The sequence below is a fragment of the Melospiza georgiana genome, chromosome 2 (genome assembly GCF_028018845.1).
Source record: "Melospiza georgiana isolate bMelGeo1 chromosome 2, bMelGeo1.pri, whole genome shotgun sequence".
Lineage (NCBI taxonomy): Eukaryota > Metazoa > Chordata > Aves > Passeriformes > Passerellidae > Melospiza > Melospiza georgiana.
In genome coordinates this window covers 85,727,757-85,744,450 of record NC_080431.1, presented here as the reverse complement: position 1 = coordinate 85,744,450, position 16,694 = coordinate 85,727,757, and the positions used below count along the sequence as shown (strand labels likewise).

Genomic DNA, 16,694 nt, shown 5'->3' with positions numbered 1-16,694 from the left:
CTGTTGATCCCGCCTTGAAATGCTGGCATTGATTAGACATTCTTCAGAAAACATCACAACAGCAATAAGCTGCAGCCAAGCTCTGTCTTCCAAGGAAGCTGCCATCCTGAGCAGGTTGTGCTGGCCCCAGCTGGGAACAGAGAACCCCCTGCCACTCCCATTCCTCTCAGAGAGGCAGGCTCCAGGTGCATTCCCTTCCCTTCCCAAGGGGGGAGCTCCCTGTGCTTAGCCCCACAGCGGGGTCCAGCTGAGCTCGGCTGAGTATCTGGCCAGGCCAGCCCAGCCCCCAAGAGACCTAAGGAGGGTTATCTGGAGAAGTGAGATTTTTCTGCAAGGCTTTGCTTTGTCCTTGTAGTCTGGCAAATGTGGATTTTAATGTCTGCAGCTGGGACTGTTAAAACAACATGTCCAACAGCTGCTGCAAGGTACCTGCAGAAAACTCACTGAGCAGTATCACCTGCAGAGCACTGGTCTTTGACCGTAGGTGAAACCTACCTCCTCCATAAATTCGTTGCCTTTCCAGGAACCAGCTTTTTTCTCATGGAACATTGTTTTATCTTCTGCCCCATGGACCTCTGTGCTCTTCTGCTTAAAGATTCTTGTATGGTCTGGTGCCTGTTATGCCTCTGACAAGGTAGAATGTTTCATGATTTCTTCTCTGTTTGTATTTTACATTGTAAAACTCAACATTAGGGCTTTTAGTTTTAACTCTGGATGGCTCCAGTTCAGTGTCTGGTACCATTTAGGATTTTAGTAACTTGGGTAACCTGCATTTTTGGTCCTAGACCTGAAGTTTAACACATGCAACATGTGGCACATCTGTCACAAATGGGGAGCCCCAGGTACAGTGGAATAGCAAACTGAGGGATATGTGGGCTCAGTGGCTCATTGATCCGGGTTCCTGCAGCTGAGCCACAGCCCATGGCTCTGTGAGCTGGGAGATGGTGGATGCAGGGGATAAATGGTGTTTTTCAGTCCATTTCTCAGGCGTGCTGTAAATGTGTCTAGACTGGCAGCACTTGGATGGCTGCCTTGTACCTTGTGGGAGTTGGGGCTGCTCTTCCCAGTGAGTGTTGCTGGCTCTCCTTCACAAATGTCTTGCAGCACAGGGGCCCTGGGGTGCCCCATTGCAGCTGCTGCTGGGGCGGGGTAGAGGTGAGCCCACCCTGCAGCGCTGCATCTGCTCCCTGCCCAGCCCTGCATCACCTGCACCCTGCCCAGCCCTGCATCTGCTCCCTGCCCAGCCCTGCATCTGCACCCTGCAGTGCTGCACCTGCACCCTGCCCAGCCCTGCTGCCACAGCACCTGGGACTGCCTCTGAGCTCCCCTCTCCTCTCTGCAGGAGGGGAGGCTTCTGCGTTATCCCAAGGCTCTTCTAATGGGAATATCAGCATGTAAATGTGTCCCAACAGAATGCAGAGCACAGCGTCACAGCTCAGCTCTCACAGCCAGTTGTGGAGTCAGGGAAAACAAAACACCAAGGAGGAAAATGTAGAAAATTAAGGCTAGTAGGAGACATTGAGCAGTTGGAGAGGGAGAATGCAGATTACTCTGCTGTAAATAATGAGTGGGGGTGTGTCTTGGGGGAGCCCTCAGCAATCTCTCTGGCTTGCTGGAGACAGTGGAGAGGCATCAACTGCTTGTGCCTGTAATTGCTTTTGTTCCTTGGCATTTTCTATAGGATCACCCATGATTGTATTGACAAAAACTGGGCATGGTGCTCAAGCTGCACTTGAGGGAGGAGACAGAGATTGTTTTGGTTCTGAGTTGAGTTTTTGAAATTGTGTGAGGGTTTTGTGCTGTATTTATTTATTTATTTATTTTTGTCCCTAGTCCGTTCTGTGATCTGGTAGTTCAGATCTTAGTAAAGAAAGGACCATTTGTTTAGATACAGGATTTTCCCCATCCTTATTGTTGTGTGGACACGAAAATGCTGCTTAGTTTTCTGCCACACCTCCTGTTCTTACCTCTATCCTGAATCATCTTGGGGATCACTCTTTGAAGAACTGGTTCAAATTCAAGTAGGATCAAGCTGACCCCTGAGAGATGCCAGGCCAGATTTTAAAATGGACCTAGTCATCCTTTTAAAGATCTTTTAATTTCCTCCTTACTGACAATTGTTATATAAAGCAACTGGACTGGTGATCTCTGTTATGAAGCATCTTAATGAGAATTACTTGAGTGGCAATCTGTCCACAGGTTGGTTCACTTGATTCATACCTCCTCCATCCTGTGTGCTGAGTGCCTCCTGTGCTATCCAGCATCTTTGAGCAGATGGAGTAACACTACTGCAGGTCTGCCTGGTGTAGCTGGGAAACTAACTGACTGTATTTCCAGAATTAATCTGCTGGAAGTGCTTACAGAAGCCTTTGATTTCTTTCCCAGTTGCAAGGAAAATGCAAGTAATAATAAAGACTTCTTGCAGGTGTCCGGGAGGATGATAATTTTTTTACAGGGAAAGTGTTAAGAGTGCTACAGATAACAAAAGGAAGGAGGTACATTAATCACAAAGATACTAAAACTTCCAATTACACTTGTGTTTTATTGGGTTAAGGCAGTTACAATGCAGTATGGAGGGCATCTGCCCAGGCAAATGACACATGCTCTCCACAAGATCCTCCTCCCAAAACCCAGACAAACCAAAGCAGCAGCTAGAGCTCTGGCATGTGCTCTGGAGGCAGAGAACAATGGCCTAGGCCTCCCATTAGGAAGGAAAGGAAGGCCTTCCCAGATGGAGAAGCTGTGGCATGGACACAGGCAGGAGCAGCACACAGAGTTATGCCCAAAGCTACCAAACGAGCATGGCTGACAGCACAACTAAGCCAAGTCCTGGCAGTGAGAGCTGAAGACTCTGATCCAGTACAGCAGGGGAGCAAAAGGGGAGAGCCAAGCTGAGGCTCTCTGGCCCATGCCAGGTTTGTCTATATGAGGGGAAGAGCATTAGAATGCCCTGACACGAGACCAGCTTACGGTACATCAGGACTTTCTGGTTTTTTCACCCAGGAACTACTGGAGATGGCTTTGTAGAATACTGCTAGGAAAGGAGACCATGGCCAGGCTGTATTTGTCTAGCTCCTGGATGCTGGGATATACAGAAGCCATGTGTGACGACAAGAGTATTGGCAAGGGGCGTCAGGGAGAGTCCTGGAGCTGATCCCAAGGCAAATGTCCCTTCTTACTGGGAGGAATGTTATGAAACAGCTGTCCCCCTGGTATGGGCTGTAACTGGAGTTACAGGTGGTACAAACCCCAAATCTAGCAGTGCCCCTGTCAGGAGAGGAGCACAGGTGAAGACTGTGAACAAGTTTGGAGACAGGGTGCATGCAACCAGCTGAAAAAAACAGGTTTGAATCTATGGCAGCTATCAAGAGCCTGTCTCTCTTGGTAGCCCCTGTACATCACTGGGGTGTGTGGTAGTTAAGTAATGGCCAATCTATCACTGGTCCTTGGGTCAGGAGGAGAGGGGACCCTGGGGTAGTGCTGCACTTGTCATGTGAGCTGACCTACCAGAGGGAGAGCAGCCACCTCTCTACCTTGCAAGGAACAGTAAAATACAAGCTGGCAGCACAAAGGAAGATTTCATTTGCAACTAGGGTGATTTTCTCAAGCACTTAGACTGACCCAGTTTTACAGGCAAACCTTTTGATGGAAACAACAGGAAAGTTGTTATTCTTCCATCAGTGCTCCTTTTCCAAGTTTTGTTGTCCAATTTTCACTCTTGGCTCCTGACTGAAGAGATCAGGATCCTTATCAAAGAATTCAAATTCTGTCCTCTTATTAGGACTGCTGTGCATGAGCTGGGTGCCTTCTGCAGGCTGAGGTTGCAGCTCTGGGAGGGCAAATGCATTTCCAGCATGTAGGCAGCAGAGATGAGGGATGCCATCTACGTTTGGGTCGCGTGTGCCCTGCAAGCCTGTCAGCGCCCAGCAGCGATGCCCTGCGCTGGCTGATGTGCTGCACACCCGGGGCTGTGCCCAGCACTGAGGGACTCACTGCCTTGTCCCTGGCTGCTTCCCCTCCCAGGGCGCTGCTGCAGAGCCGTGCAGCCCCACAGTCAGCAGCAGAGGATCTTGAGGAAGGCTCTGCGGAAGTCAGTGTTGAAGGTTGTGTAGATGATGGGGTTGAGGGCACTGTTGACGTACCCGAGCCAGGTGCTGGCACTGTAGAGCCCTGGAGGCACGTGGCAGGATGGGCAGTGAGCATTGAGGATGTGAATCAAGAAGAAGGGCAGCCAGCAGACTATGAATGCCCCTGGGTTTAGAGAGAGGCAGAAAACAATCCGTGAGTTTAAAGCAGCAACTATTTGGAAAGGGGCCTGCATGGGTGACCTCTCCCTCCAGCCCCTCACTATTTCTGTGTTTCACAAACACTGAAGGCCACGTTTATTCCTGACATAGAGAGATTTGGCAAAAGTTTGGGCTCCTTGGGACCAGGTTTGTGAATGTATGGGGCTTCAGAAGTGGTCTGATGACAGACAAAAGCAAGTGGCCACAACTTTGAGGGAAAGCCTCAGCTGCTTTAATCAGTTAGGATGAGGGCTGCTTTATTTTCCTGCTACTACTGAGTTAATGGGGGGGAACAGTGCATCTGGCGACCACAGCAGGTGACAGGGACAGCAGTGTCCTGGCTTCTCTACCCAGATGTATGAACAAGTTCCTCTGTGGCTCCTTGCCTCAGTTTCCCTGCTTCTCTGTAATCAGATTTAAGAGCTTCTGCATTTATGGAAACTTAGGATTGTTCCAGCCTTGCAATAGTAAAACAAAGGAAAAGGAAAAGCAAAGGTATTGGCTGTTGTTCAAGCAGGGCTTGTTGGCCACTGATTTTAAACAAGGGTAACAAAACATAGTAAATAAAACACTAACATACATGGCTCTCAACATCTGGGATCATTATTCTAGATCCCTAAATGTTCCACTACTGTCTCTCCTGAGTTTGTGAAGCAGTAACAGTTGAAGCCAAGGCCCAGCTTGCATTTTTTTAAAAATCTCAATATTGTATTAGGAGGTTTTGTATTAGGAGGCTCCTGGAAGTCCCAAATCATCACCCCCTGCACCCCACAGGCAGAATGGCTCTCACTCACCCAGGACAATTGCCAGCATCTGCGTAGCCTTCCTCTCCCGCAGCTGGATCAGCCGGGGCTGCTGCTGGGCCAGCCTCAAGCTGCTGATGGTTCCACCATTGCTGAGCCTCCGCACCTGCACTGCTGCCTTCGTGCTCCTCCTCCTCTCCTCCCACCGGCTGGCTTGGGCACTCCCTGGTGCCTTGGTGAGGGATGCCTCGTGGCAGAAGCTCCGGTACCGCTGCAGGCCGAACACAGCGAGCAGCCTCCTTTTTGTGGACATCTCCTGGCCTGCGCATTTGAGCGAGAGACGGGGGGGAAAAGTGCCTTGGCATCTGTTTGGCAAAGCTTTCCTCTCCATGTGTTCCTGCAAAAGATGATGCCAAGAGGATCTGGAAACCATCCAAACTGCTCATTGGGCCAGAGGATGATGAGGGAAGTTGTAGGAGTTATCCTTAGCCTCATTTGCCTCTTATATTGCACCATGTCCTCTGCACTGACCTGGGGGTTAACCAGCAGCTGGCAACACTTTGCCTCCATCCCACCAAGGAGAAGCATGAGAACAGCAAGAGCAGGAATACCTGCTCTGCTAACCTTCCATCTGTATTTTTGTGTTGGCCCTGCTCCCCTCAGCATCCCCACCCTTTTAATGTAGCTTCACTGTGCAAAAATGGGTAAAAGGAGTGGATATGCATGACCAGGTAATTCCTTTCAAACTGTTGTGTTGGTTCCCATGGTTGCAGATATTTCATCTAGAAAGGTCAGTGGAACAAATGTTGCATGCACCATGAGTATTTTGACCTCTTAAGTCTGTCAGATGAAGAGGGTTTTTTATTTTAATAACAGATGTTAAAGCCTGTGAAGCCCTGAGAGTGAAGCTTCATAGAACAAAAATCAATAAATGAAGACATTAAAATCAATAAATGAAGAAATTATGCAAAAAATGAAGACTTATGCATGGCTGAGAAAATCCTGCTCTGAAGAAATACTGAAGTAGGCTGTGCTCTTTTCTACTTGCCACTTCTAGAGGGCAGAGATACACAGGGGTCTGAAAAGGATTTAACTGGAGCTTCTGTGCCTCAAATATCATGGCGTATGAGCAAGTGATGGGATTAAAACATGTCAAGTCCCTCCTTATGCTTTCTGTTCTGTGTTTTAACCCTTTGAGGAGAAGAGATGATGCATTCCCCTCCTTTTTGACCACTCCTAGTGGGTTCATGTGGCTCTTACTTGGTGTGCATAGCACGGTTTGGTGCTGGCGCTCTGGCTGCCCTGCCACGTGAGGGTTCGCTTCTTCTGCCTCTGTCTGAGCACGAGGTAAATCCGCACATAGAGCAGCAGCGTCACCATGAACGGGAGGTAGAAGGACACCAAAGAGGAGTAGATGACGAAACTAGGGTTGGATATGGAACAGACACTGGGATCCCCTGGGGAGGAGAAGAGAGAGAGAGGAGTGGCTGAGCTGATTTCAGTTTAGTACAAGGAGGCTCTGGTGTGCTGGCAAAGCGAGACAAAAGGTGGCTGGGGGCAAAGGCAGTCTAAGGAGTGCAGAGTATGCTCTGGCTTACCCAATTACCTAAGTGATGCTTAAAATGAACCCAACACAGGGCCAACAAGCATTAGCAAACATGCATCTGCCTGCTTTTCTGGCCAACAGCTGTTCTCTCATGTCTATTCCCACCCTTTCTCCTATTCCTTTGACAGCCTCTGAGCTGTCTAGATGCAGAGTGTGCATTCACTCCTATCTGTCTGAACCAGGCAGAGGGGGGCAGCAGAATTTCCCACTCCCACCCTTTTCCTGCCTCAAGCACTGCAGAGAGGACGGAGGAGGGCAGAAGCTTCTGCCTGTGACTCAGTGGGAAGGAAGGCTCCCCTTCTCCTCTGCCTCCAGGGAGATTGTGCTGCCCTAGCTAAGGGGAAGGAAATAGACCAACCTGCTTCCAAGGTGGAGGCTAAGTTGTTTGCCCTCCTCAAAGGATTAGTTAAGGAAGCAGGCAGCCAGCTGGATAGGAAGGAGGTCTCTGACAAGCAGTGCTAATATGCAATCCTTGCTGTTTAGAAATGTGTTCTGTATCAGAGTCGAAACTGTGATTCTGAACCTGTGGATATCAGCAAGATGCCATGAAGGGTGTGTGTGCGCTGTATGTGCTGCACGTTTTGCTCTGTGTGCTCAAGTGATTGTTTGATGGGAATCTGAAGACCTGGACACCTTGATGGGCATTGATTTGGCAGTAGAGCAGGCAGGTTTGCCCTTTAGAGTGACAGTCACTGTCTACCTGAGCAAATGGCAAGTTTATAGACTTGAGTACATGCGGATTTTTCTCTCCCTTCATAGTGTGGTTTTCAGTTCCTTAAAATTTCCTGTAACTTGGCAAATCTGCAGACCCATGTTAAATGATCTGGCCATACACAGGGCAGCTCCACTGCCAACCCCTCCTGCATGCTATTGTTCAGGATATCACCTACCTGTAGTATTGAAGCCAAAGAGGAGAGGGCATGACACTGCAAATGCCAGCATCCAAACTATCACAATCATGAGAGAGACTCTCCTGCAGGAGCTCTGCCCAGTGCTGTACTGGTACTGAACTGGTTTCACCACTGCCGTGTATCTGCAGACCAAACCAGCTCCGGGAAGAGGAGATGGAGGAAGGAGGGAGGGAAAGGAACAGGTTTTTAAAAGGAGAAGTGAAAGCAGCACAGGGAACATGATGGTGAATGTGGTGAAGAAATAGAAGAGGAAAGTAGAGAAAATCAGATGATGGGATCAGCAATTTGTAGAAATGGTAAGTGGGGCATTGGGGGGAGGAACAGAGGAAATCAGAGTTAGTTGGCAGCAGTGCAGAGAAACGCTCAGCAGAACTCACAGCATGCAAAGCTACAAGGTTTGGGCTACCAGATGGATCAAGAAACCCCAGGAAATCCCTGACCCTCAAGGCCCTGGAGTTATATGGGCACTGCTGTGAAAGAGCACTCTGGAGTAACCACAAACTACTAAACTCTGTCTCAGCTGCCTGGTCTGGTGTTACCCTGACAGGCAGAGGGTTGCCTGGGGGTAGGCTGTCAAGGACCTTCAGTTGCTGGGGTGCTCCAGGAGATGCAGCTCATCAGGGCAAGGATTTGGAAGGTACAGGAGTCTCATCTTTAGGAGAGCCTTGGGGCTGTGTCTTGCAGACAGCCAAACTGAAATGGGGATACAGATTCCCATGGAGTAACACCAGACCAAAGCAGCACTGAAAGCTGCCTTGCATTATTATCCTTGAACTACACATTACAAAGGTACAGCATGCAGTATTTTTCCCTTCTCTCATTCCTTGGTCCCAGTAGGATCACATGTGACAAGGTTTTGGCTCCCAGCCCTCAGCATTGCTTAAAATAGGTGCAGTTTTAAAATGCAGAAAACCAGAGCAAAGCTCAAGATTACACAGCAATAATCTTCATCTCTGTCTGTGAATATGGCAGGATTTTGTTTATTAAAGCTTCATGAGTGAGATCTCCAGGAGGAGAAATCCTATTTGACACTCAGTGGGAGCTGGATGATCAATTGTGGTTCCTGCCTTTAAGATGTGGTTGACTATCCACTGGGGATGTTTTATTGCTTGTGTCTCCTTGCCCTCCAGTGCAGGCCTCCTCTTGCAGAGCCACATTAACAGCAGCGGTGGCAGGGACAGACCTTCAGGGGTTTGCTGTCCTGAGGACACCGATGCTGCCTGTGCTCACCCCACTTGTTGGGCCCTGCCTCACTGGGGCACAGGGCTGACCCCCTTATCCAGGCTGTCCCCTGGGTGCTGCTGTGTCTCACCTGTCAATGCTGATGGCACAGAGGTTCAGAATGCTGGCTGTGCACATCATTACATCCATGGTGACGAAGATATCGCAGCAGATGCGGCTGAACGTCCAGACCCCTCCAGTCACCTGCACCAGTGACACAAAACTGTCAGCCTTGCTCTGCACCAGGTCCTGACAAGTTATGTGTGAGAAGCTGCTCTCCTCCAGGTATCTCAGCAGCTTGGAGCAGCTCCACAGTGATGGGCAGAGGGAAACTGAGGCACCAGTGTTGTGCACAAGATAACACAGCAGTAGGTCGTGGAGAAGGAGCCTCACTTTAATTTCAATCCTTTATGTGCTCTTACAGAGGGAGGCAGGGAGAAGAAACAGCAGCTATCCCTTCTCTCAAGGCCTAGCATGAAAAACTGATTTAAATTTGCTATCACTGTATTTATCCTTTGATTAATGATTATCTGAGAAAATCTAAGGGCTGAAAGTCTTTCTCAGCTTAGGTGCCAGAGTGCTCTTGCAGGCAGCGAGCTGGAAAAGTGCTGCAAATTTTTTGCATTTATGTATGAAACCGAGATCTGAGACTGAGGCTTCTCAAAAACCTTATTTGAATTCTTATCTCAGTTAAAGATTTTGATTATTAGATCTGAGTGCGAACTCACAAGCTACTCAGATAAAGAGATCTGAGTTGCTACCAAGCCGTTCTGGTTGTTCTGAATTTTTAATCTGAAGTGTGTGGTTGTGAAAGCTCAGCCGCAGCCTAAGCTCAGACTTAGCAATGGAGAGAAGTGGGTTTTGGAGCAGGCACCAGGTTCTTGACAATGAACTTGTTGATTGACAAGCATGTTCCAAGCACTGTGTGGCCCTGCTGTCCTTGGGATTGGGATGACAGCCTGATTCTGAGGGAGGTGGTCTGCCTCAGTGCCCACTGCTTGTAGGAGATGGAGGGCAGGCTGCCTCCTTGTTCAGCTGCAAACAAACCCAGTCCTGTGCCGAATGGGGGAGCAGGAGAGAAAAACGGGGGAAAGTCCATGCTTGGGAGAGAGCCTGGATTTTAGCCTTCAGCCCTGAAGATCCCGCTGTTTCATCTGGGTCCTGGGAAGCAATCAGAAACTGCCACTAGTTTCTGGTCTCTCTGCTCACATTTAGACAACATCTGGAATACTGCACCTGGTTTTGAGGCAGCAGTACAAGAAAAACATTGATAAACAGGAGTGAGCCCAGTGGAGAGCCACGAAAACAATCCACAGGGGCTGGGGCAGCTGTGAGGATCAGCTAAGGGAGCAGGACTTTTTCAGTCTGGAGAAGTGATGGCTTTGAGGGGTGGGAGACTAACAGCCCTCTGGTGCAGTGGGAGGATATTGAAAAGGTTGAAGAAGATGGAGCTGGGTTTTTCACAGCAGTGACAGCAGTAATGTGGTGGGAGGACAAGAGGCAACAGGAATGAGCTGGAAGAGAGGTGCAAACTGGTTATGAAGGTTACTTTTCTGACTACAGGGACAGTGGAGCCAGTTGCTTGGTAAGTCTGTGTAGGATCCATCCTAGGAGCTCTTCAAAACCCATTCAAAAAGAAGTATCCCAACCATACTGGAGAGGGTGCCACAAGTAAGCTTGGCTTCTCAGCCAGTGGGTCAGCCCTGCAAGTGTTGGTGCCTAGGAAGGATGCAGCCCCTCTGCAGAGAAAAGCACTTGTACAAACACAAAATTCACTCTGTGAGAATTGTTTAAGAAATAATCCCGAGAAATGTAAATGATTTGATAGTGGCAGCATTCCCACACATGGGCACAGAAACTTGCTGAGGCGAGCTGTGTCTTTTGGGTGTTCTCTGCTGGACCCAGCTGCTACATTTCACAAATCAGCTATTGAATGAGTCAGTCTTCTATTAGACCCTCTGAGCCTGAATGAAGGCAGGGGAGGGAAATGGGAATTGGCTTGCAGAATGCAGAAGGGAACTGTGCTTTCTTCTCCAGTTCTCTTGATAATGGAGGTGCTCCTTTGTTTTCTAATAAAAGTAATGGGAAAAAGTCAAACCAAAACTATTGAGCTTTTCTACACAGATGAGCTACAAGACATGCAGTCTGAAGACTGTCCATCTGAGATTAGGGACCTGAACAGGTAGGTTCAGCTTCCTAAGAAACACTATACTGGTTTGACTTTAGTTTCAGATTTTGAGATCTGCTTGACCACCTCAAAATATATTAAAAAAATGCTGGAAGCCTTTGCAGTGGGACCCAGTAAGGGATGTTTCTGCAGTTTGAGGTAAAAAGCAATGCAATCTTTATGAGCTGTGGAGTCTGAAGAATATTTCACCAAGCCAGTGGCAGGTGTTGACATGAAAGGCAGCTGCTGCTAACCTAGCAGATGAACAAGCACTTAACTGAGGGAGTTTCCAAGGTCCTGAGCATGTTAAAATGCTGAGGTCAAGAATGGGAACCATTAAAACTGAAGAAGGTGCTGGTGGGGATGGCTCAGAATTGAGCCCTCTCAGGATGATGCTATCACATCACACCACCTGCATACTAGACTGCAGCTTGTGTAAGAGGATGCTTGACAGATCAAAATGTCTGGGCTTAAAACCCATTCTCACTTCCACCTGCCACTTCTGAAATGGGGAGTAGCTCTGCTGGAGTTGGTGAAGTAGTTAATATTTACCTGTGGGGTATATGAACCCAGAATTTATTCCAGAATTTAACAGTGAAGAAAAGCCTTTTTATTATATGCCTTGTTCAACATTTAAAAAATTCTATTTCTGATCTTCCTTTTATTGCTCTGTTCTAATCATCTTTGCTACAACAGCTAGAACCTGCTAGTCTGCATTCCTGGTTTTCATGTGCTGGCAGGATACTTCTCCTTTATCCCTCTGGTGCTTTTTGTCCAGGAATCTCAAAGGGTATCCCAGGTATTAATTGAATGAATCCTCATATCTGCCTGGGTGAGATGGATGGTCAAATATTAATCTCTTACAGCTGATGAGAGCAAACTACAGAGAGATGAGCTGATACAATCTCTCATTACCACTCAGTGATTATGCAGCAGAAGTGTCCAGGGTGAAATCTGGCTCTATCAAACACAGTGCTCAAGATCCCTATAGACTATTCAGGTCAGGTTTTCACCTAATCTTCCTTGACAACCAGTCTGCTTTATCTGCAAAATTGTGGTGTTATTATTTTTAACTTCCAAACTCTATAAGAAGCTTTCCAGTTAATGAATGCCCAATGATTATTTTTTTAAACTTATGCTTATCCACCACTCTCCTGAATTCTTAAAATAAACAACAGAATCTCCACAATTCAGATATGAATGGTGATGCTGCATTGAGGAGCACACAGATGGGAAAGTAGGAAACCAAGCTGCATCAGGAAATGGCAGGCATGAAAGCAGTGGTGCACCTAAGCAGGCTCCCTGCAGGGTTTTGTGCTTGAGAGCTGCCCGGGGCTGCTGCTCGCTCCTGCAGCTGTGAGATGGCTGCTCCTGGGTCTGCACAGTACAGAGAGCGCTCGTGTGGGCAGCACTGCTCACAGCTCTGTCCCCCCTCTGACACCAGTCCAGCAGAGCTCCTGGAGCTCACAGAGCAGCTTAGGTCTCGCTGCTCCTGTGTGAGAGACAAGATGAGGGACAGTGTGACTCCGAAACAGTCTCAGCAGACTAGACCTCAGTGACAACCTTCTCCTGAAGCTTTCTTCCCCTTTGGAGGTAGAACTGGATGTTGTGAGAAGCCTGAGGAGGGTGTTCCCAGCCATGCTGCCACATGTCCTACTCCATCTATGCAATGACTACATGGCATGATGGTGTTTAATGCCCTCAAACTCCAGTGGGGAGAGTAGTCTGATGCCACTGTGCTGGAAACCTTGGTGAGCTTCAGCAGCCACAGCACCAGGGATCAGTAAAGAAGAGGGCAGCAATATTGGTGTGCCAGGCCTACATGTTGGCCCCCAGAAGATTGCTAGACACTGCTAAATAACACTTCTGACCAGAAACCTCCTTGAGATGAGGATTTTGAGGCTATAAAATGTTCCTGTTGCTGCTCTGTCACAGCCTTCCCAAAAGATTTCTCAGAAAGAGACAGTTCTGGTTTGCATGATTGATAAAATAACACATTTCATGGCCACTGATGACTCTAAAAATGGAGTGTAAAGCACAAACTTCACAAGCAGCATTTAAATCTGAGGCATTTATCCACCTTAAGCTTTTCCATAAATAAGGGCCAGTTCTGAAGTCTGGTTTGGCAAACCCTCAGTAGATGAATAGGTATTCTACAGTTTTAGGGACTGAATGATTTTTTGGCAATTTCCAGGCTCATGGTGTATTGAAGCATAATGCCATTTCTGCTTCATTAACGGCATTGCTGATCCATAAATAGCAGCAAATATTGAAAAACTTTGGGGCTTTTTGGACTGTTTTTTAAATCTTAGTTTTCCTGGAGTCCTACAGCCCAGTTTTATAGGAAGTCCTGTGCAATGCTAGGATTGGTAGTTTGGTTTGGAATGTGTATGAGTTCTTTTCTTTGTTGTCTGGATGACTCTTGCATCAGCTGCTTTGATTATCCAAGCTCCTCAGACGGAAATTAGTCTTGAATAGGTCTACAAACACAACTAGGAAATGGACCTACTGTTGTGCTCACAAATCATGACCAAGGCTTTGTATGGGGCAGAGGCTGCTCCACAGATGTGCCTCAGTCCCACCCTGTCCACAGCAAGAGTGAGTGCCAAGTGTTTTCTAAAGCAAAGCATAATATGATTTCATTAAGGATTGGAATGCACTTGAGCTGATAGACTATTCCAGTCTCAAATAAAATTTGACTTTTAATAATATTTTTTAGTTGCAATCAAACTGAAGAGTCGAACTCTATCTTTCTGGGATGGCTTCCCCCACACACACACTCTTATACCTTTTTTTTAATAACTCCATGCAGCACACCCAAGCAGTACACAGCCTGCAGGACAGCTCCAGGGCTATTCCCCACAGATCAGTCTAAATGCTGCTACAGCCTTCATTAGGAACATGAGCACGCATGCAGTGGTGTGGTTAAATTCTGCTGATCATTCCTGAGAGGTACTCACCTCCAAGTACACCATCCATGGCATCACCAAAGTAGCCACCAGCAAATCTGCCACTGCCAGGCTCACCACGAGGTAGTTGGTCGTGGTTTGCAAGGTGCGTTCCCTCAGCACAGCCAGGCACACCAGCACGTTCCCAAAGATGATGGCCAGAATCAAGATGCAGTAGCAGAGGGCGTAGTAGGCGTGTGAATGGGGCAGCCCAGGCTCTGTGGTGCTGTTTGCCCCACAGGGAATGGGGTCTGTTGCGTTAGGATGGCTGCTGGCTCTGGTGAAGAGGGCCATGGGGCTGCCACTGCAAAGAGAAAGAAAGGACTGAAAATCACAGCTCTGCAATGACTGTGGAAAACAGAACCCCCTGTGGGTACCGGGATGATTTTTATACTTTCTGTATGAATTCTTCTCCAAGCCAATCAGAAAGGTATTTTTTCCACTCATATACAGGCAGAGCTTTGCTTAAAGACTTCCTTGGCCTGTTCTGTTCTTCACTGAATCTAAGCCCAGAGAAGAATGCAAGATTTCACCTCCTGTGTGCATGTGAAAGATGGATCTTACCAACCAATGCAGCTGTATGGAAAGTGGGCAATGGTTTTGAGAAATAACAAAGTCGCAGCACAGTGTAAGTCAGCTGGGCAAGAGTGCAGCCTGAAAGACAACAATTTGAAATGATGAGCAAGACCCAACACGGCTACCCAAACATACTAGGGCTTGGCCAAAATTTGGAACTTATATATTTTCTTCTGGGAAGTATCCTCTTCTTTCTCTCATCAAAAAATGTCTTCAATAAGTTCACACACTCAAGTGCTTGGCAGACTGGCAGCAAGCACCACCTCCAGAATTCCTCTTCTCCTGTAGCATGTCCCAACCCCTGCCTGCCTTGTAAAGGGTTGACTGCTGGTGCTGTTCCCATTCCATCCATACGGTGCTCTGTTTTCCATGCCTGGCCAGAAGATATGCTTCCTGTGCTGAAAAGCAAACCAGCTTGATGTCTGGGATGAAATAATGGGAAGATGCTTGCAGGGTGCTCTGCATTTCTTTTTCTTACAATAGATTCAAGTCTGTTCTCAGTAACCTACCCTTCCTTGATTTAAGAGGAGGATCTTTTTCCAGAAATATGAAAGCTGCTGTACCGAGGTTGTTCCATGACATTTAATGGCTTGTATCTTCTTTTTCCTTTGCTACTGCTCCTGTTGCTGAACTCATCATCAGTATGACAGGTACTTTGAAAAGCAAGGACAAAACATTGCAATACCAGTGGTATAAATATTACTCTGTTTCACCTCACCCCTTGAATAGCAGCATCTGTGATGCACAATGGGTATAAATTGCTCCAACCCCTTGGCATAAACTCATCCTTAAAACTGTTGCTACTTTCCCCTGATGATTTGTAGCTGGGAGAGGGCAAGGGTTGAATGAGATGGAAACTGAATTTCCCCATGTCTTGTAAACACAGATCCCTCAGAACAGGGGTGAAACAATCTCTTATGGCTTGTGCTTGTCTCCTCTATCTTTCTTCTGCCTGACTCTGACAAAGAAGTTAAGCTTTCCACTGGATCACGAAGCTCTCTTGTAGCATGAGCACTGCTGCTGGGTCCAGGACTATTCATAAAACAGTTGAGCTGTAGCCCCTCAAAGACAGGATTCATTTTACTGTGTCCCTTGCACAGACACAGTTCCCACTCTGGGAATTCTGTATTGTCTGGAGCCAGGAAAGGCTGGTACTGTAGTGCAGGAAAAAGCAGCTGCCTAGGTGATAAGCAAGGCCAGAACAGGGAATAAACAAAACATCACCAATAATATACATAACCAGAAGGCGTAAGGCATCCCAACACACAGTTTGGCTGTGGGTTTGCTGTCTTGTCTTCTGTTTCTAATATTCACGAGCCCTATTTTTGACTCTCACCCCAAAGTCAGTCTTCCCTACTGAGACCCCTCCCAGCCCCGTCAGGTCCCTCATCCCTGGACTGTCCTCAATTCCCCCCCCACCCCCAGTCCTGCTCACTCCACACCTGGCCAGGGTGCTGCCAGTCCAGGCACGTACCAGCGTACCTGGATACCCTCACAGAGAGAGGGGCGGCAGGACACCCACCACCCCGGCTAACGGGGTGACGACCTGCCATGGGGACAAGGGTGGCAGCCGTGGGGAAGAGCCGAGGGAGGGGAAAGGGGGGGAAAAGGGACGCTCCTCCCGCGGGTCTCCGCTTCGGAGGGGTCCGGGTGCCTGTCCCGGCCCTCACGGCAGATCCGGGTGCAGGAAAGGGTTCGGGGTCCGAGCGGGGGGTCCCGCTGTGGCGGTGGCTTTGGGTTCGTCTCCAGCCGCGGGTGCTGCTCCGCTCCCGCTGTTCCGAGGCTCCCGCACCCGAGGGGCAGCGGGAGCTGCGCCGTTCCCCGTGGTGCCCCGGGCCCGGCTGCCGTGTGCCCCGGGGGCTGGGGAAAAGCGGGCAGGGAGGGCGGCGGGAGCAGCGGGAAAAGGGGCTGCCGGCGCCGGGCGGGAGGGGAGCGGGAGGCAGCAGCCAGGACTTACCCCCGGCCCGTCGGGCCGTGCCGCCGCCGAGCAGAGCTCGGTCCCGCTCCAGGTGCCCGGTCCCGCCGACTCTCGGCCCGACCCGCTGCCTCCCGCCGCCTTCCCGGCGCGGAGCCGCGGGGCGGGACCGGGCTGGCCACCTCCTCCCGCCCGCCCCCTGCCCCGGGACCCCGCGGGGCCCGGCCGGGGGCAGCGGGGCCGGGCCGTGGCCGTGCCCGCCTCAGGTGGCCGGCAGGTTGCCCTTCTGCCCAAGGGGCGGCGGAAGGCGTCTGGGCGAGT

The 16,694-nt window shown here is 49.0% G+C and overlaps 1 protein-coding gene across 1 annotated transcript; it reads right to left on the bottom strand.

Moving 5' to 3' along the window:
* Nucleotides 1-3,250: 3,250 nt before the first annotated feature.
* DRD3 (dopamine receptor D3) lies at nucleotides 3,251-16,486 on the bottom strand. The gene is made up of 7 exons (XM_058045642.1): nucleotides 16,416-16,486; nucleotides 13,895-14,186; nucleotides 8,859-8,971; nucleotides 7,526-7,668; nucleotides 6,290-6,486; nucleotides 5,081-5,426; nucleotides 3,251-4,251 (listed from the first exon to the last, which is right to left on the bottom strand). The coding sequence occupies exons 2-7, from the start codon at nucleotides 14,174-14,176 to the stop codon at nucleotides 4,055-4,057; spliced, it is 1,278 nt and encodes a 425-aa protein (XP_057901625.1). The 5' UTR covers nucleotides 14,177-14,186; nucleotides 16,416-16,486; the 3' UTR covers nucleotides 3,251-4,054.
* Nucleotides 16,487-16,694: the final 208 nt, after the last annotated feature.